Source organism: Equus asinus, chromosome 2, assembly GCF_041296235.1.
Source record: "Equus asinus isolate D_3611 breed Donkey chromosome 2, EquAss-T2T_v2, whole genome shotgun sequence".
In the NCBI taxonomy this organism is placed as follows: domain Eukaryota; kingdom Metazoa; phylum Chordata; class Mammalia; order Perissodactyla; family Equidae; genus Equus; species Equus asinus.
This window is the reverse complement of record NC_091791.1, coordinates 58,294,736-58,311,255: the sequence shown is the minus strand read 5'-3', so window position 1 is coordinate 58,311,255 and position 16,520 is coordinate 58,294,736. Positions and strand designations below refer to the sequence as shown.

The following is a 16,520-nucleotide window of genomic DNA, read 5'->3' as shown; positions in this document are numbered from 1 at the left end:
AGTGACATTATGGGCTGGTTTACCTGGGATGGTCCCAGTGTAATTATTAGTGGCACTCTGGGGTACTGGCAAAAGTACCCCAGTATACACAATAAATCATATGGGCACTCTATTCCTAAGCTTTGGGACATGCAGTGGATCAAAGAGCAGATGGGGCCACATCTCCTCCTCCAGCATGGGGTGTCGGACACTTGACTAAAAGGTCACTCCCCACCTGCTCCCCGCTACAAAGCCCAGGGCCCAAACTGCTCCTCACTCCCAGGCTCTTGACTGATTTAGCAGGAGAACCAGACAATGGGTCCTCCTCCCCGTTTCCTTCACTCCCTCTCCCCACTTACCAAACACAGCCTCCTGGCCAGGCTGCAGCTAATCTGGCTGATGGGGAGGCCCATCCTTACCTCCAGCTGGACACTGCCTGACCTAAGAGGGGCCCAGGAGGAGTGGGGAGAGGGACACACCACACTGCTGGTGTGAGCTGGCCAAGTGAAGCCACTTTCCTGCCTCCCTAAGGTTCGCAGTTAAACCTCAGAGCGGCTCATTCCCTGGTCCCAGACAACCCCCAGTCCCAGACCACACAGCCTTCAGGTTGGCTGAGTCCTGAGGAGGAATTTTCCTGGTGGGAATCACACCCTGATGTCCCATAACCATGAAGGGGACTCGCCAGCCCAGGAAGCTCTGCCCATGCCAACTGGAAGCCCCACTCACTGTGGATGAAGCTTGTAGAGCGTTCCATCCACCCCGACAGTCACGTTGAGATGGTCCAGCCCTCTGTTCTCACGGATCTTATCCACCACGGCAGCCATGCCCGCGCCACACAGCTGCGCGGCCCTCTTGGACACCACCCCACACACGGTCTTGACAAGGATACTGTCGTCGCAGGTGCTGTTCAGGCCCAGCTGCTGGAGAATGGCCCGGACCTGGAGCAGTGCTAATCGGTCACTGTGGTGGACAAAAGCCAGGAGGCTGGGTGAACCCGGACCCACGAGAACAGCCTGGGAGCCAACCCCAAAGGACTGGCCCAAAGCACTGCCCTTGTCCACAAACAGGGTCATGGGGTTATTTTTCCCTTCAAAATAACATTATTTTTTTAACGGTCCCCAAAGTATTCCATGTCAAATTGTAGAAAATTTGGAAAATCTAGAAAAATTAAAATTGGAAAATTAAAACTATCCACAATCCCAACACCAGGGGAATATGCTATGAACATTTTAAAATATTTCCCTCCAATTTATTTTTCCTGGATATCATTAAACAATGTCTTTGTTCTTATGATACGCAAAACAGTTTTATTCTTTATATGTGGTTTTCTTTCTGGCTTTTTTCCTACTTCATACATCTTAGCAATTTCCCACCTCCATACCTAAGAACAGGATTGGAAATGGCTGCCAAAGTATTCCGTTCTGGGGGCACACCAGAGTTTACTTAGCCAGTTTAGAGAAATTTAAGTTGTTTGCAGTTTTCTGCTATTATAAAGTAACACTCTGATGAAGTTGTTTATAAATCTTTGTGTGCAACTGATTCTTCTCTTAGGATACACTTCTGGGTCAAAGGGCTTTTTTTCTTTTTTTTTTTTGAGGAAGATTAGCCCTGAGCTAACATCTGCTGCCAATCTTCCTCTTTTTGCTGAGGAAGACCAGCCCTGAGCTAACATCTGTGCCCATCTTCCTCTACTTTATATGTGGGACGCCTGCCACAGCACGGCTTGACAAGTGGAGCATAGATCCACACCCAGGATCCGAACTGGCAAACCCTGGGCCGCTGAAGCGGAACACACAAACTTAACCACTGCGCCACCAGGCCAGCCCCCCCGTTTGCTGTTTGCCTTTTAAGTTTGATTACTGATTTTTAAAAAATTTACAGAAGCTGTGTAGCTAAATTTGGCAATTTTTTATGATTTCTTTCTTTGCTATTATGCTTAAAAAGACCTCCCACCACTTCATCCCCATTAGGATGGCTATTATTAAAAAAACAGAAAATAACAAGTATTGGCAAGGGTGTGGACTGGACCCCTTTTGTGTACTGCTAGTGGGAATGTAAAATGGTGCAGCCACTGTGGAAAACAGTATGGCAGTTCCTCAAAAGATTTAAAAGAAAGTTATTCCATGATCCAGCAATTCTCCTTCTGCGTATATACAAAAAAGAATTCAAAGCAGGGACTCGATCATGTATTTGTACACTGATGTTCATAGCAGCATTACTCACAACAGCCAAAACGTAGAAGCAACGCAAGGGTCCACGGACAGATGAACGGACAAACAAAATGTAGTCTATACGTTCACGGAACAATAGCCTTAACAAGGAAGGAAATTCTGACACCTGCTACAACATGCATGAACTTTGAAGACACCGTGCTAAGTGAAATAAACCAGTCACAAAACGACAAATACCGTATGATTCCACTAATATGAGATGCCTAGAACGGTCAAATTCAGAGACGGACAGCTGGACGGTGGTTGCCAGGGCCCGGGGAGGGAGGAATGGGGAGGTACAGTTTCAGATTGGGAGGATGAAAACGTCCTGGAGGTGGCTGTGGTGATGGCTGCACAACAGTGTGTATGTACTTAACGAACGGACTGTGCACTTCAAAACGGTTACAATGCTAAATTTTATGTTATGTACACTTTGCCACAATAAAAAAGGTTACCAAGAAAAATATTGACCGATATTTTCTTCTCATTCTTTTATGGCTCCTATTGTTCACATTTAGCGCTTGGATGAATTTAGAATGATGAGGGGAAAGGCGAGAACTTGTTTCCCGGTCGCTGACGGCGCCTCTCCCGCTGCTGTGAGATGCCGCCAGGCCACGGGCTCAAGTCTGCTGGGTCAATGTCCAGGAACCTGTCTGCTGGCACCTCACAGCTTTGGTTCTGGTGGGCAGTGAGCTTTACACGCAGGTCACAGACATGGGCACACTGCGGGAAAGCAGTGAGCAGGCTCCAGCGGAGCCCACGTTTGTGTTGACACTGTGACCAATTTTGCTTTTGCAGAGCACCTTCCACTTTCCCTCACAGCTTGCCGTGGAAGGTGGCAAAGGCAGAGATGAAATGCTCACTCCACACGAGAAAGACAGGAGGAAGACAGAAGCAACTTGCTGTGGAGCATGCAGACTGGGTGGCCAAGCTGTGCCATCCCAGGCTGCCTGTCACATGATAGGAGGCTGGGGCTAGACCAGGGGTTCTTGGCTCTCTCTGACTCAGGTGCCCCTTCAATACAAGTATCTGTGATGCACCATTTAAAAAAAATTTTTTATTATTTTTTATTTATTTTTTGGTGAGGAAGATTGGCCTTGAGCTAACATCTCTTGCCAATCTTCCTCTATTTTGTATGTGGGATGCCATGACTGAATGGCTGCTGAGTGGTGTGTAGGTCCGGTGCCTGGAATCTGGGCCCACGAACCGCATGCCACCCAAGTGGGCTGCCAAAGTGGAACGTATGAACTTAACCACTATGCCACCGGGCCGGCCCCATCTGTGATGCACGTTTACTATCCTGAAGTGGAGCCCACATAACCTACTTACACACATAATTTCAAACAAATCAATATACTGTCCTGACATAAAAGACGAATGATAGGGAAGTAATTTATAATCAAATTATATGATTTCAATATGCAACTGCTCAGGGCCTACTACTCCAGAAGGGGGAAAAACCCTCACAAATGGCCAAAATGTCCCCAGGGTGCCGAGCACCCCCGTCACAACCCTGTGGCCAGGTCACCCTCTAACAGGCCCCTGCAGGGAAGCCCCTCCCCACTCACCTCTCAATCTGAGAGAGATACTTGGTCTGAAAGATGCCCCGCGTCTTCAGCGTCTCAGAGATCTGCCCTCGGAAGAGAAATCCCTTCTTGGTGAAGTCGATCAGGATGTTGCGGACAATCTCACCCAGGTACATCCCACTGATCATCTTCTCAAACCTGAAACAGGAGCAGAGGGCAGGGGTGTCCGTGTGCGGCCTTTGGGCTCACAGTAACCCCAGCATCTCCCTGGTCTTCAAGGGCACCACCAATCCACATGCCAGCCCTGTGCTCCCAGCAGAGGCAGACAGTACGATCAGGAGGGACTGAGGTGTCCTGAGCCCTCCCTGGGATCAGAAAGGAGCCCACCAGTGCTCAGGTCCCACTGCTAGACTGTCCCCTCCTCACATGACTGCCTGCCCTGCCTGCGGAATCCCACTCCGGCTCTCAGCGCAAACACTGCTTCTCCAAGGGCCGTCCTCCGCCCCCACAGCAGGTTTTGTCTGCCTCTTTCAGGCTCCCGTGCACCCTCCTGTCCTTCACAACGCACACAGGCTCACTGCCTCTCTCTGCCCCTACAGGAAAGCCTCGAGAGGAGCGAGAACGTGTGTCTTGTCCAGCTTTGAGTCCCAGGGCCTGCACAGCACAGTGCCAGGCCCTTAGCCAAGTACTCAATAAGTAAGTGCAGAATAAGCAGACCACTGGGCTGAGTCTTCAAGAGACAAGAAGACCATAAGGGGAAAGTTCCTACCAGACTTTTGGAAGGTTTTGCAAAAGCCCAGAGTCCTGGTCAAGCACCCAGCAGTGATAAAGCCACGCGGGCTGGAGGATTCAGGCGGCCAGCAGGCTGCACTCCTGAGGGCAACCTGCTCTTGGGGCTTTTAGTTCCTGCCCTCTCCATGCTCGAGGGCCTCCAGAAAGGACAAGGGATTTCAGTACTTCCATGGCACACGCCCAATCCCAGTGTCCCCAAGCAGGGAAGGTCTGGACTCTGGATACTTGAGAAGATTTCAGGTGATCCACAGAAAAAACGTGACGTAGCACTATTATCATCAATTCCCATCCAGTCCTCATTCCGTCAAGGAGAGCCCTCAGTTCAGTACTGACATGGCTGTCACCCTTTCCCGATCTCCCTTTTTAACAAACAGGGTCTTGGTTTCGAGCCTTTGGTAGAGAACAGTAGCTAGAACTGAATAACAGTGTTCTTAGTCACAGTCATTTTATGATCACCATCTATGGTAACACTGGTTTTCCCTTTTTTTCTCCATCATTACATGCAAGTAAAGAATATGAGCTGATTTAACGAAAAACATTAAGTAAATTATAGCAGAGGTGGTATTCGGAAAAAGCAAAAATCTTGAGGGTGGCTGGAGAACAACTCATGTTTGGGAGGTAACACCCAGTCCTTCTTTCTGTTCCTGGGGACACGGCTTGGACCAACTCATCCTGGCTATTGCAGAGGATAGCCTGATTCCTGGGAGCTTGAGACCAGGGGTCATTTGTCTCCTTGCTGGGAAGGGTGGACGGACACTGCCATCTCAGGAGGGCCCCCGAGACCTGGGCTGCAGAGCTCCAAGCAACCACTAGGTGTTGCAGGAAGTCCGCTGTGGGAGGATGAATTGCCCTGAAGGTCCCCACCCCCACCCCCACCAGCCATATCCTAATTTCCCTTGCCCTTTGATGACTATAGGTCAAATGTGTTCTGCTTCCACTAAACAAGACAAAAACCTACTGACCAAGAAGTTTCTATTAATCTGAGGGGAAAGAAACAGAGCAAGCAGAAGACCAGAATGTTCCAGGATGAAAACAGTCACTGAGGGAAGTGATGTGGCCACTGCCACCCTGTCCCCAAAGAAGGCACCTGGACATCCACCCTGGGCCATCTTGTGCCATGTCGGGGGCCCTTCCCCCCAGTTCTTTGCTCTCCTTGGACTAAAAGCCAAGGTCAGGAGGGAATCCGAGGAACCAGTCTCCAAGCCTCTGTCCAGGCCCCACACTCCTACTAGAAACTTCTATTGTAACCGGCAGAATGCAACGACATGCCGTCCCCGTCCCGACCCCCTTTGTGTCCCCTCCCAGGCAGAATTACCTTTGTTTCCCAGGGTTTAGAGAATATTCATCCACCAGTCTGTCATAGTGTGTTCTGATATCGTCCAGACAGCCGTTGTCCCCAAAGGCACCCCACTCCATGTTGATACACATCCGCCCCTCACTTCCTTCCACCATTTCGACGTTCTTCATTTCTTCCATGTAGCAGGCATTGCTGCCAGTCCCTGAAACACAGGAGCGGAGGCAATGAATGGCCATGCTGCCACGCCTGGGGGGTCTTGTAACTAGGCCTGGGGCCTGGGATTCCACGGACGGGGGTACGTTTTTGAGACAAACAAAGCAATAGCTTCACTTTCCCAATGTTCTCCAGGAAAACCTCAAAATATAAAAAGAGAGTCAGAGTGAAACCACCCAGACAACATATGGTTAACTTACTTTATCCTAAGACGTTGATACCAAGAGGCCCATGTGTTTACCTGTCTAGGCAGGGCTATATTTATTTAAATAGAAAATGGTCTTACAACAAAGGGATGTATCTTCAGTGGTGGAAGTTTAGGCAATATTCAGACTGGAAAGATATTTCTCTTTCCCCCCTCCCCCGCTCATCACACACACACATATACTCACACACAGTATACTATACTGGGGCATTGTCTACTATCATACATGGATGTTCACCTATCTTTTCTTATCAAGGATGGGCGCGGACTATGCCTGCTCAATAAACTCGCCTCTGTGTTCCAGAATGAAGCCCAGAGTTAGTTCAGGGAAGGACAGCGTCCTCAGCATTTCAAGGGCGCCTTTCTAAAGCGATGGGTCCTCACCATTTTGGTATCACAGACCTCTTTGGAAATCTGATGATGCTCCTGAGGACAGGAACGTTTCCCTGGGCATACCCACACACTGTACACACACAAACTGACGGGTGGATTCCAGGGGCTCAGGAGCCTTTGATTTCCCCCTTAAACTCCCCAGAGCAGGGCTACCCAGACTGTGGCCCCCCGAGGACTTGGGTGGGACCACAGACTGTTTGCTGTTCTCATCCATGAGGAGTTAAGTACAGAAACTGAGAAGATGCATTCTAAAATTTTCACAGCAGTTTTAATTGCCATGACATCCAAGCTTGTGGTGATTGGCCTTGTCTCAGTGAATGGACTGGAAATTTAAAAACCCAACCAACCAAGAAGTCCTTCACACAGATATTTTACCATGTACCTGAACCACGTGGGGAGCCTATTAAGATGTAGATTATGATTGAGGAAGCCTGGGGCAGGGCCTGAGACTCTGCATTTCTAACAAGCTTGCAGGTGATGCTGATGCTGCTGGCCCACAGACCACACTTTCGGTAGCAAGGCCCTAGAGTGCCATCAACCCATCCCAGGTGGGATGGGGATGTAGACAGGCTTTCAACATCATTAGGGGACACAAGGGCATCCTTAAAGGCTAGATCAAAAGGGCTTTGGTCATTTTCATCCCCTTTAAAGAAACTTAAGTAGAATTTTGCAGATATTTCTGACTGGACTACTTTTGTTTTGCTTTTTGTTTTTTGTTTTCTCTGCTCTCTTTTGCCCAAAGTATAAAACTGAGAGAAGAGGAACCCCAGAAATGGCAGAGAGGTAGAAAAAGAGCCAAGACATTTAAACTATACTTCTTGCCCATGGGAGTTCTGAGTGAAGAATGGGAGAAGGAAAAAGTGGCTTTGAATACAGCTGGCGCTGTGGAGAAGCCCGCCCCAGCCCGGTGCCAGGAACAGCTAATAGGCTGGCCCGGGACTGGGCGGGCCCTACCTCCCTCCTGGCAGGAAGGCTAGGCCTGGCCTGGAAGTGGAGAATGTGCTGTGTCACTCTAGCTGTGCATTTCATACCTAAGCCCATTCACAAACAGAAGAGAGGGAGGGGCGGGGTGAGGAAGAAAGTTTGGCAAAAGAAAGGAAGGACCAAGAGCCAGGCCCAAACAGCCTTTCACCTGGCGCTGCTCCCTAGTTTTCTGAATTTCCACAGGTGCCAAAAGTGGTTTAACAATGAAAAGGTCTTCCTGGCACCAGGAGGGCAGCCTGCTGGGGCCTTATCCTGATCTCCCAGACACTCAGCAAAAGGTCTACACAGCAGGGTGCCACCCCTCCCTGTCCAGGTAGGGTCTCCAGATGTTGGCTAGAAAGGAGCCTTTTCCCAACATCCCCTGACACTAGAAGCCGCTCAACTGGACAAACGGTTTTCTCACAGCCCAAATTAACACACTTCAGGAATTATGTGCTCTCAAGGCCCAGGCCCCTAACGCGCTTGGACTCTAAGGAACAACCTACAAAACCACCAGGTAACTCCTCTGCAACCCACTTCAGCAGGACCGCTCACTGACAGTGGCTGCTGAAGGCAAAATGGTACCCAAGACTACTCTCTGGCTCTTTCCCACAGGCAGGAGAGGAGGTGGGCTCGGCTTTCTTCCCAGCTGCAGGCTCCCCGCCTCAACAACTGCCCAGAGCGCCTCCACACAAGCCCAGTAGAGCGGCTCTGCTGGCTAAAGGCACTCCCACCCCATCCAGCCAAGCCGTGTCAGCCATCTGGGGCCTTCTCCCCGGAGAGCTCTGTTCTACACAGTCTAGTCACAATTAGCACGAAGCCTTGTGGGCGTAGGTGTTGGAGAGGGGAGAGCCCTGGAGAGCCTGGGTCCAGGAGGGAACAGTGGTGGTGGTAAGGGGCCAGTACTGTCAAATAGACTGTCTCACAAAGAGGGCTGAGCTGCTGGCTCGAGGCCCCACAAAACAGGAAAATGCAGCCTTTGCTGCCCCGAAGAGCATGACCTTCCAGGACACGCACCTACGATGAGTCCAACCTCACAGGTGGGCTCTTCATAAGCACAGGTCATCATGGTGCCCACCGTGTCGTTGACCACAGCCACCACGTCCAGGTCAAATTCCTTTGGAAAGAAAGGACACGGCTTTAGCGTTAGGGGAGGGACAGCGGGGCAGGCTTGAATTCTGCAGGCTCGCTCCGCTGCACGGCAGTCAGAAAGCCCACAGTGCGTGATCTGAAGTAGTTTTCTTCTCAGCCTTTAAAAGGCAAGTAAATGCTCCTCCACTGACTAAACACCTACCATCAATGACATATCTGAAGTCTGAGATCTAAAGAAAGGAGGTATTCTACCCATTTCACAGACAGTACTGAGTACTGGAGAGGCAGCCCAGAGGGAACTGTTGAATGGAGCAAAGAGACAATGGCCGAATAACTTCTTCTCTTGGGAGTTTAAAGTGTTATAGCCTTTCAGAGGGCAAAATGGAAATTTCTCAGAATCTGTCCTGCAAGTACGCAAACGTATACACAAGGATATTTACTGCATGACTTGCATGAGCCAGAAAGAGAAAAAACCCAAATATAGATCAAAAGGGGCTATGGAAATCACGGTTTAGGCAAACACTGGAATCCTGTGGAGCCAAGAAAAAGGATGAGGTTGGTCTATATGGAGTGACGTGAAAAGATGCCTGTTTCACATTAAATGGAAAAAGCAAGTTGTAATATAGTATATATGATATGATTTCCATCACCAAAAAAAAAAAATGTGGGGGGCCAGCCCTGATGGCCTAGTGGTTAAAATTCGGCACACTCCGCTTTGCCAGTCCAGGTTCGGTTCCCAGGCACGGAACCACACCACCTGTCTGTCCCTAGCTGTGCGGTGGCAGCAGCTCACACAGAACTAGAAGGACGTGCAACTTGAATATACAACTATGTCCTGAAGGTTTGGGGAGAAACAAAACAAAAAAAGAAGGGAAAAAAGGTGGCTATGTGTGTTGGTGATGCATGGAAAGTAAGTTGGAAGAACACTAACACTAAGAGTTGTACAATGAGCAAAAATAAATCATCAGGTTTCTTTTCAATGAAACATCAGCTGTTGTCTAACATACTCTTCCAGGTGCAACCGATCTCTCTTTCAAACCCATTCATTTCAGCCTTCCTGATTAACTATGTATGTGTCTGCTCTTCTGAACTGGAGAAGTTTGAACTGGTTTTTTTTTTTTTACTTCTTATTGGTTCCCTCATTAATTAATGACTTAAATAAAATCTTTAGAATTTTTCATTTTAGACCTTGTCAATGTCCTCCAGCCAAAGTCCATGAGAAACATACCTGTAGTCGAACAAACCAGGGCGTAGAGACTGGTTACAACACGGGAGAACACATCCCATGGGCTGTTCTCAGATGTCAGAAAGCACTCATTATAGGACTTGAGGTGCGCTGGTGGTTTTAGGGAGGGTTCAGAGAATGGGCATTTGCTCAGGACTGGACGCTGTCAGGAAGGAGGGGATTCTCTAGTGTGTGCTGAGTTCTGACGGGATTATGGAGTGCTCTCCTCCTGTCAGTTCCATCACAGTCACCGAGTGGCCATGAGAATCTGTGCTCTGCTGAACTGTTTGTTCCACAGGACGACACCAAGCCCTGCCGGGGAGGGCCAGGCTGGGCCCAGCTGCCAGGGCCTGCTTTTCTCTTTCTCCATCTGCAGAAGACTCACGATTTTACCTTTCTTTTTCTTTTTCGAGGAAGACTGGCCCTGAGCTAACATCTGTGCCCATATTCCTCTACTTTATATGTGGGATGCCTACCACAGCATGGCTTGCCAAGTGGTGCCATGTCCACACCCGGGATTCGAACCAGTGAACCCCGGGCCGCCGAAGCAGAACGTGCGACTTAACCGCTGCACCACTGGGCCGGCCCCCACTAGGATTTTACCTTTCTTAAACAAACTATCCTTTAACAACACAAAACTATTCACCTGTTATACTGCTGACCGCTGGGGGAACTTTTATTATCCAGGTCACACACTTCTGTATTGTTTGAATTCTTTATGACAATCAAGTACAATTTTTTATCACCTGAAAAAACATTCAAGATCTTAAAAAACATACCTCTCTCCTTTTGACCGCATCCCTTAGTAAGGTCGCTACATCATGCCCCACGCAGTCGGTTGCCTTAAAACCCTTCGTCCAGGTGACCAAAATTCCCTGAAACAGGAAAGGCACCAAGAGAGTCCTGGGCAATCACCCCTCTGGGCAGAATTCACAGTTTCGCTCCCTCCCTCCTGAGTAAACATGTGCTGAGAGTTTGCAGCAAGATGGCTGGGACATCTGAGGCACAAACCAACAAAATGCCAATAGTCCTCTTCATCCCCACTCCACAGACAGAGAAACTGAGGCATAGAAGGTTCATGGTACTGCCCTGGTATAACCAACCAGCACCCCTGAAGAATACTTTGCCAACAACATAAGTGGAGAAATGCGAATTTTTAGGAACGCTGTTACTACCTAAAGTAAACTCTAGGTCTGAGCGGACTGCAGTGTACCCGTGCTGGGTGGGTACTCATCATGGTGACGGATAAGTGAACCGCTTTAAAATTCACCAGAACTTTAGAAACTGCAAAAAAATGAGTTTATATGGATCTAACTGCTGAGATATTGAAGGGCTTAAGAAGAAAAAAGCCCCAAGTCAGCAGAGTGACTGATTAACCGGCTTCCAGTGGCGGGGGCCCCTACCTAGCTTCCCTAGTGCTGCCAATCACAAGCCTTAAACCCTGCCCTAAGGCCCTGTGTGACATGATGCCACCAGGGCCTGCTCCACCTGTGATGCACAGAGGCACCCACGGCTGTTCTGGCACAGCAGGCTCACTCTTGCCTGTGACTCTGCACAACCTCCTCCCTGTGCACAGAACATGCCCCACCCCCACGATGGCCCTTAGCGCGGCGCTGGAGGTGCCGGTGGAAGGCTGCAACCCTCCACTGCACTGGGGCCTCCTGGGGACAGGAACTGTAACCTTCAGCTGGGTACCCAGCACTTAGTACTCAGCAGGTGCTCCAGCCCTGAGCGGACCCTGCTTCGTCCCATTTACTGAACAAACATTTATTACGTATCTCCTGATGGGACGCTGCGCCAAGGGCATGCGAGGAACACAGATCCTCGCTCAAGGAGCACAGCCGTGGCACAAAAGAAAGGCGTAATCACTAATAACTATGTAAAAAGCGCTATAATGAGGCAACATTCGAAGCAACAGGGAACACTGAGGAGGGCAAGATTCTTTTTGCCTGAAGGACCAGAGGCTTCCCCAGAAGAGGTGAGTGCTTTAAATGGTAAGAGTAGAGTATTAGAATGCACCGGAGGGTGTGGCATAAAGCCTGGGTCAACCCGTTAAGACACCTGAGCCATCCCAGACATAGGGGGATGACACCAAGGCTGGAGGAGGCCTCAAGAGCCAGCTCACGCTGGCCACAGGGCAGTCAGTGCTGGCTGCCCTCTGACCCCTGGAGGAGAGGCACTCACCGCGTCCAAGCTCGTCTGCTTGCAGGGGAATGAGAACGTGAAGCCCAGGGGCATTCTGGGACCTTTGATCCCCATGTAGTCCAGGAAGTCAGAGATGCAGGAGACTATGTGGTCAAACAGCTTTAGGGAAAAAAAGGGATTACTCGTGCCCTCCGGAGTCACACTTTCAGTGCACACACACACACACACACACACACACACAACACACAACATACACCCTGAGACGTGCAGAGCAAGTCCCCCCTCCCCAGGATCTTCACAGCCCCCCGAGCACCCTAAGCCCAGCATGGCTCAAAGTACCTGAGGCTTTCAGGCCACAGGGACACAAGTGCACAGCTGCGGGCATCCCCCCATGGCAGGTTTTGGGGACCACCAGTGCCTCTGGTCATGTGTGTGAAACACACACACCACGGTGGTGTAAAAGCAAAACCGTCTCACCTCTTCCCCAGTGCCCTGCATGATTTCAACAGGAATGGCATAGATCTTGTTGTGCATTTCCACCGTTCTCTTTTTCCCACTACGGATTTTCACCAGTAGGACACGGAAATTCGTTCCTCCAAGATCCAGGGCCAAGAAGTCACCATGCTCTGTTGTGGTCAAGAACACAAAAAAGATGAAAAATAGCTTAGTTTTACCTCTTGGCAGCCAGCAACCAGAAGACTCCAGACTTTCAAGGCGGGAACCCTTATGTCAACCACAAGGGAGACGCTCTTAAGTCCTCCCTCCAGCACACAGGTCAGGCTCAGAGAAGGGTGGGCACTAACTCACTGACCACCGCAACCTCTGAGCCACACTGGAAGGACAAAAGGTCCCACGGATGAATCAGCTGTCACAATAAACAAACTTCACCAGGGTTACTAAAAAGCTTGGCAACAATGACCTGACTTTAGGGAACCTCATATAAAAATTAATAATTTATGTCGTTGTTTGCAAAAGTGATCCCCATCACTCCCCTCCCTGTATGCATGCTTCTTTGCAAAGTGACTTTGCAGTTCTTCTTATCAAAAGATGGAGTCTATTTCTTCTCCCCTTGGATCTGGCCTGGCCTTATGATTTGCTTTGGCTAATGGAGTGTGGCAAAAGCAAAGCTGAGCCAGACCCAGCCTAGGCCTCCAAGAGGCTCTGAAGTCTTCCCTCTCCCTCACGGATGCTGCTGCTACCATGTGAACAAGCCCAGTGGTCCGCAGGAGGATGAGACACATGGCCAGGCACTCCTGCACCCCTGCTGACAGACAGCCAACTGCTGGGCCTGGGAGGGAGGCCTCCCAGCTGACCCACCAGCAAGTACAGACACATGAATGAGTCCAGAGGAGATGAGCTGAGCCTGGCCCAGATGAGCAATATTAAATTGCTGACCCACAGACGCATGAGCAATAATAAATGGTTGCTGTTTTAAGGCAGTATATTTGAGGGTGGTTTATAATGCAAAACTATAATGCAATAGTAAGTAACTTACAGGTAGGACATTCATATCACCAACATTCATTACTGTGAGGACCCACCCAAAGAGCCCTTCAGAGTCCCCAGAGCGCTCAGCTCCAATGAGGACCAGCAAGGTCAGCAAGAAGGGCTGGATTCTGTTCTCGAACCTGCCTGGTGTAAAATCCCCAGGCCCCTATCTGCCTCACACACACCCTGTCAGGGCTTAGGAAGGGTCCACCGGGTGTTTATCCTCCTGCTGGTTTACTGTATTTGTCAGAGAACCCAGAGCAATCTCAGTGCTGCGGGATTTGCCCAGCCTCGTTCTTTTAAGAACACTTCCTAATTCCAAGTAGGCTGTGGTTTTAAGATGGCACTTGCCCTGGAAGCCTGACTGGGGAAGTCAACTGTCAACATGTGGCAAGTCAGTGGTAAAAACAGAAAAAGAGAGGTTTGAGTGAGTTTCTAGCTCTTGCCAAAATCATGCATCCGTCGGAGGAGCCAACCTCCCTGCAGCCCCACTGTGACCCGGCCATCGGTGTGAGACGCAGGAGGGGCCCGAGCCCCCAAAAGACGCCCTCACCGGTCCCATCTGGAGTGCTCCGGACGAAGGAGGGCAGCATCTTGACCACGGCCCGGTCGTTCGTTTGCTTCCTCAGCCCCATCTCCATCTCGGCCCGCATCCTCCGCTTCACCTCCAGCAGCATATCCTTGGTGAGGCTGAAGTGGGCCAGGGTCTCCTTTATCTGGCGGTGCTGCTCAGCCAGGCGATAGGCCACTGCGGTCACCATGGCGGCCCCCTTGCCGCTGCCACTCTCCGAGAGGAGGAAACGTACATCGGAGTCGGGCACCAAGCGCCTCAGAGTCTTGTGGAAACGCCGGGAATACCTGGGGGTGGGAGGAGGGTGGACGCGCCACAACAACTGGACTGAGCCATCTTTCAGGGACTCCCAGTACCCCTTTCTTTCTTTTCCCACGCTTTCATTCCATTTTCTACACTTTCTTTTCTCATGACACAAGTCATACACATCCACTATAGAAAAGCCAGCAAACGCAGACAGGTAAAAAGGAAAAATGAAATGGCCCAGTCATACAGAAAAGGAGAGGATTCTCATTATTATACGAGTACTGACTACAGAAAATTCAGGGTCCAATTCTGTCCTCCACCATGACAAGGAGATAATGCAGCACAGCAGTCAAGAGCCCAGTGCTTGAAGTCAGATCAGGAGACAAGGGTGCGCCCCACCACGTCCACATCAGGTGACCTTGGGCCCGTCACTTAACCTCGGAGTCAAGGAGGATGACAGAATCCGGCTGACAGTGATGTGGTAAGAACCAAATGAGTTCATTAAATGCTAAGATTAGTAACCAGCGCTGAGGAAGGTCTCAATAAATAATCGCTCTTGCTTTTTATTATCACTTGGCCCTTCCCCTTGCTGCCCCCAAGAGTCTAGACATGTTTTAGTGGCTAGAAGAGGACTTTTTCTTAGTGAGACATGGAACTTTCTCAAAGGGTGTGGTCTGTTGTAAATATGGAAGGCCGCCTGCCAAAAGGAACCAGGGAAACCAGAACCCCAAAATATTAACAGTGGTCAACTCCAGGGGGTGGGATTAAAAATGACTACTATTCTGTTGGTAATTTTTTGAACTAGCTAAGGTTTCTATACCAAATATACGTTACTTCTGAAACAAAAAACATTTAATCAAAGTTATTTTTAAAAATGTGATGTTGGGGGGCTGGCCCCGTGGCCAAGTGATTAAGTTCGCCCACTCTGCTTCGGCGGCCAAGGGTTTCGCTGGTTCGGATCCTGGGAGCAGACATGGCATCACTCATCAAGCCATGCTGAGGCGGCGTCCCACATGCCACAACTGGAGGGACCCGCGGCTAAAAATACACAACTATGTACCGACGGGGGTTGGGGAAGAAAATGAAAAATAAAATCTTTAAAAAAAAAAAAAAAATGTGATGTTGCAGATGAAGAGTTCTGGAGATGGCTCGTGTGATGGCTGCACAACAGTGTGAGTGTACTTAACTGTACACTCAAAAACGGTTAAGACGGTAAACTTTATATTACGTATATTTTACCACAATTAAAAAAATTTCTTAATGTGATGTTGCAAATCCCTAAGCATTCTTGTCCAAAAATTTGCCAAGAACCCCCCCCAACCAAAAGATGGTTAGTTTTATTATCAAGAATTTTACAAATAGTTTAAGAATACAAATAAATAAAATTATGAACTTGGCAGATAAGAAATCTAACTAGCTCAAACCCTACACCCTCAGCAACACAGAACCGTTTCAATTTAAACCAACATTTGTTTAAACTGTCATGAGAACTGGGTGTGAAGGTACTGTATTACCTGCAAGGCACTTTCCATGCACATCACATATACAGTGGGGAAAAAAATCTGAGGTCCTGTACAAAAAGTCATGCCACAGGCAGTTACTGTTAAAATTTAGTATATAAAGACTCAGAATTAATTTTTAGCCTTTTAAAAGGTACAAGCCGTGTTCTCAGTGGCCACAGAAGGCTTGTGAGGCTAAGGCGTCCAAGAGATGAGACGGCAGCATGGTGAGGAGCCTTTATCAACAGCAGGGACTGCTGACGACTTCTCTCTCTGGCTCTCAGATGCAAAGCGTTGACAAGTTGCCCATTTTAAAAAGTAATGTCTGAGGCTTTGGGGGACTTTCACAGGAGCTTCTAAAGCAAGAATGAGCACTGCACCTACGACCCAGGCCATGATGATGATGAAGGTCCCTGATGAAATGCAGACAAGCAAGAGAATTTAAAATACAGACACATTCCACTCAGTGCTCCTGGCAGCTATCATCTCTAACAAGACTTAGGAAACGAGGAGAGATGACAGTGCAGGGTAGAAGCAACACCAGCGAGTATCGGCTGAGGGCTGGATACTTCCCCACAAGGCAACTCTGACCTTTCTGCCAAGAACTAGGTATTGTCCTATCTGCCAAAAAACTTTCACTAGGTGCAAAAGTCTGACCTCTGGAGAAAGTCTTTAG

The 16,520-nt window shown here is 49.2% G+C and overlaps 1 protein-coding gene across 1 annotated transcript in view; it reads right to left on the bottom strand.

The window, feature by feature from the left end:
• The window catches only part of HK1 (hexokinase 1), a 66,580-nt gene that overhangs the window by 1,763 nt on the left and 48,297 nt on the right, over positions 1–16,520 (bottom strand). Inside the window, exons 10-17 of the mRNA XM_014862802.3 lie at positions 14,082–14,386; positions 12,518–12,666; positions 12,080–12,199; positions 10,675–10,770; positions 8,596–8,695; positions 5,823–6,006; positions 3,758–3,913; positions 706–939 (exon numbers count right to left, since the gene is read on the bottom strand). Coding sequence (XP_014718288.1) covers positions 706–939; positions 3,758–3,913; positions 5,823–6,006; positions 8,596–8,695; positions 10,675–10,770; positions 12,080–12,199; positions 12,518–12,666; positions 14,082–14,386 — 1,344 coding nt within the window. The remainder of the gene's footprint in view (positions 1–705; positions 940–3,757; positions 3,914–5,822; positions 6,007–8,595; positions 8,696–10,674; positions 10,771–12,079; positions 12,200–12,517; positions 12,667–14,081; positions 14,387–16,520) is intronic.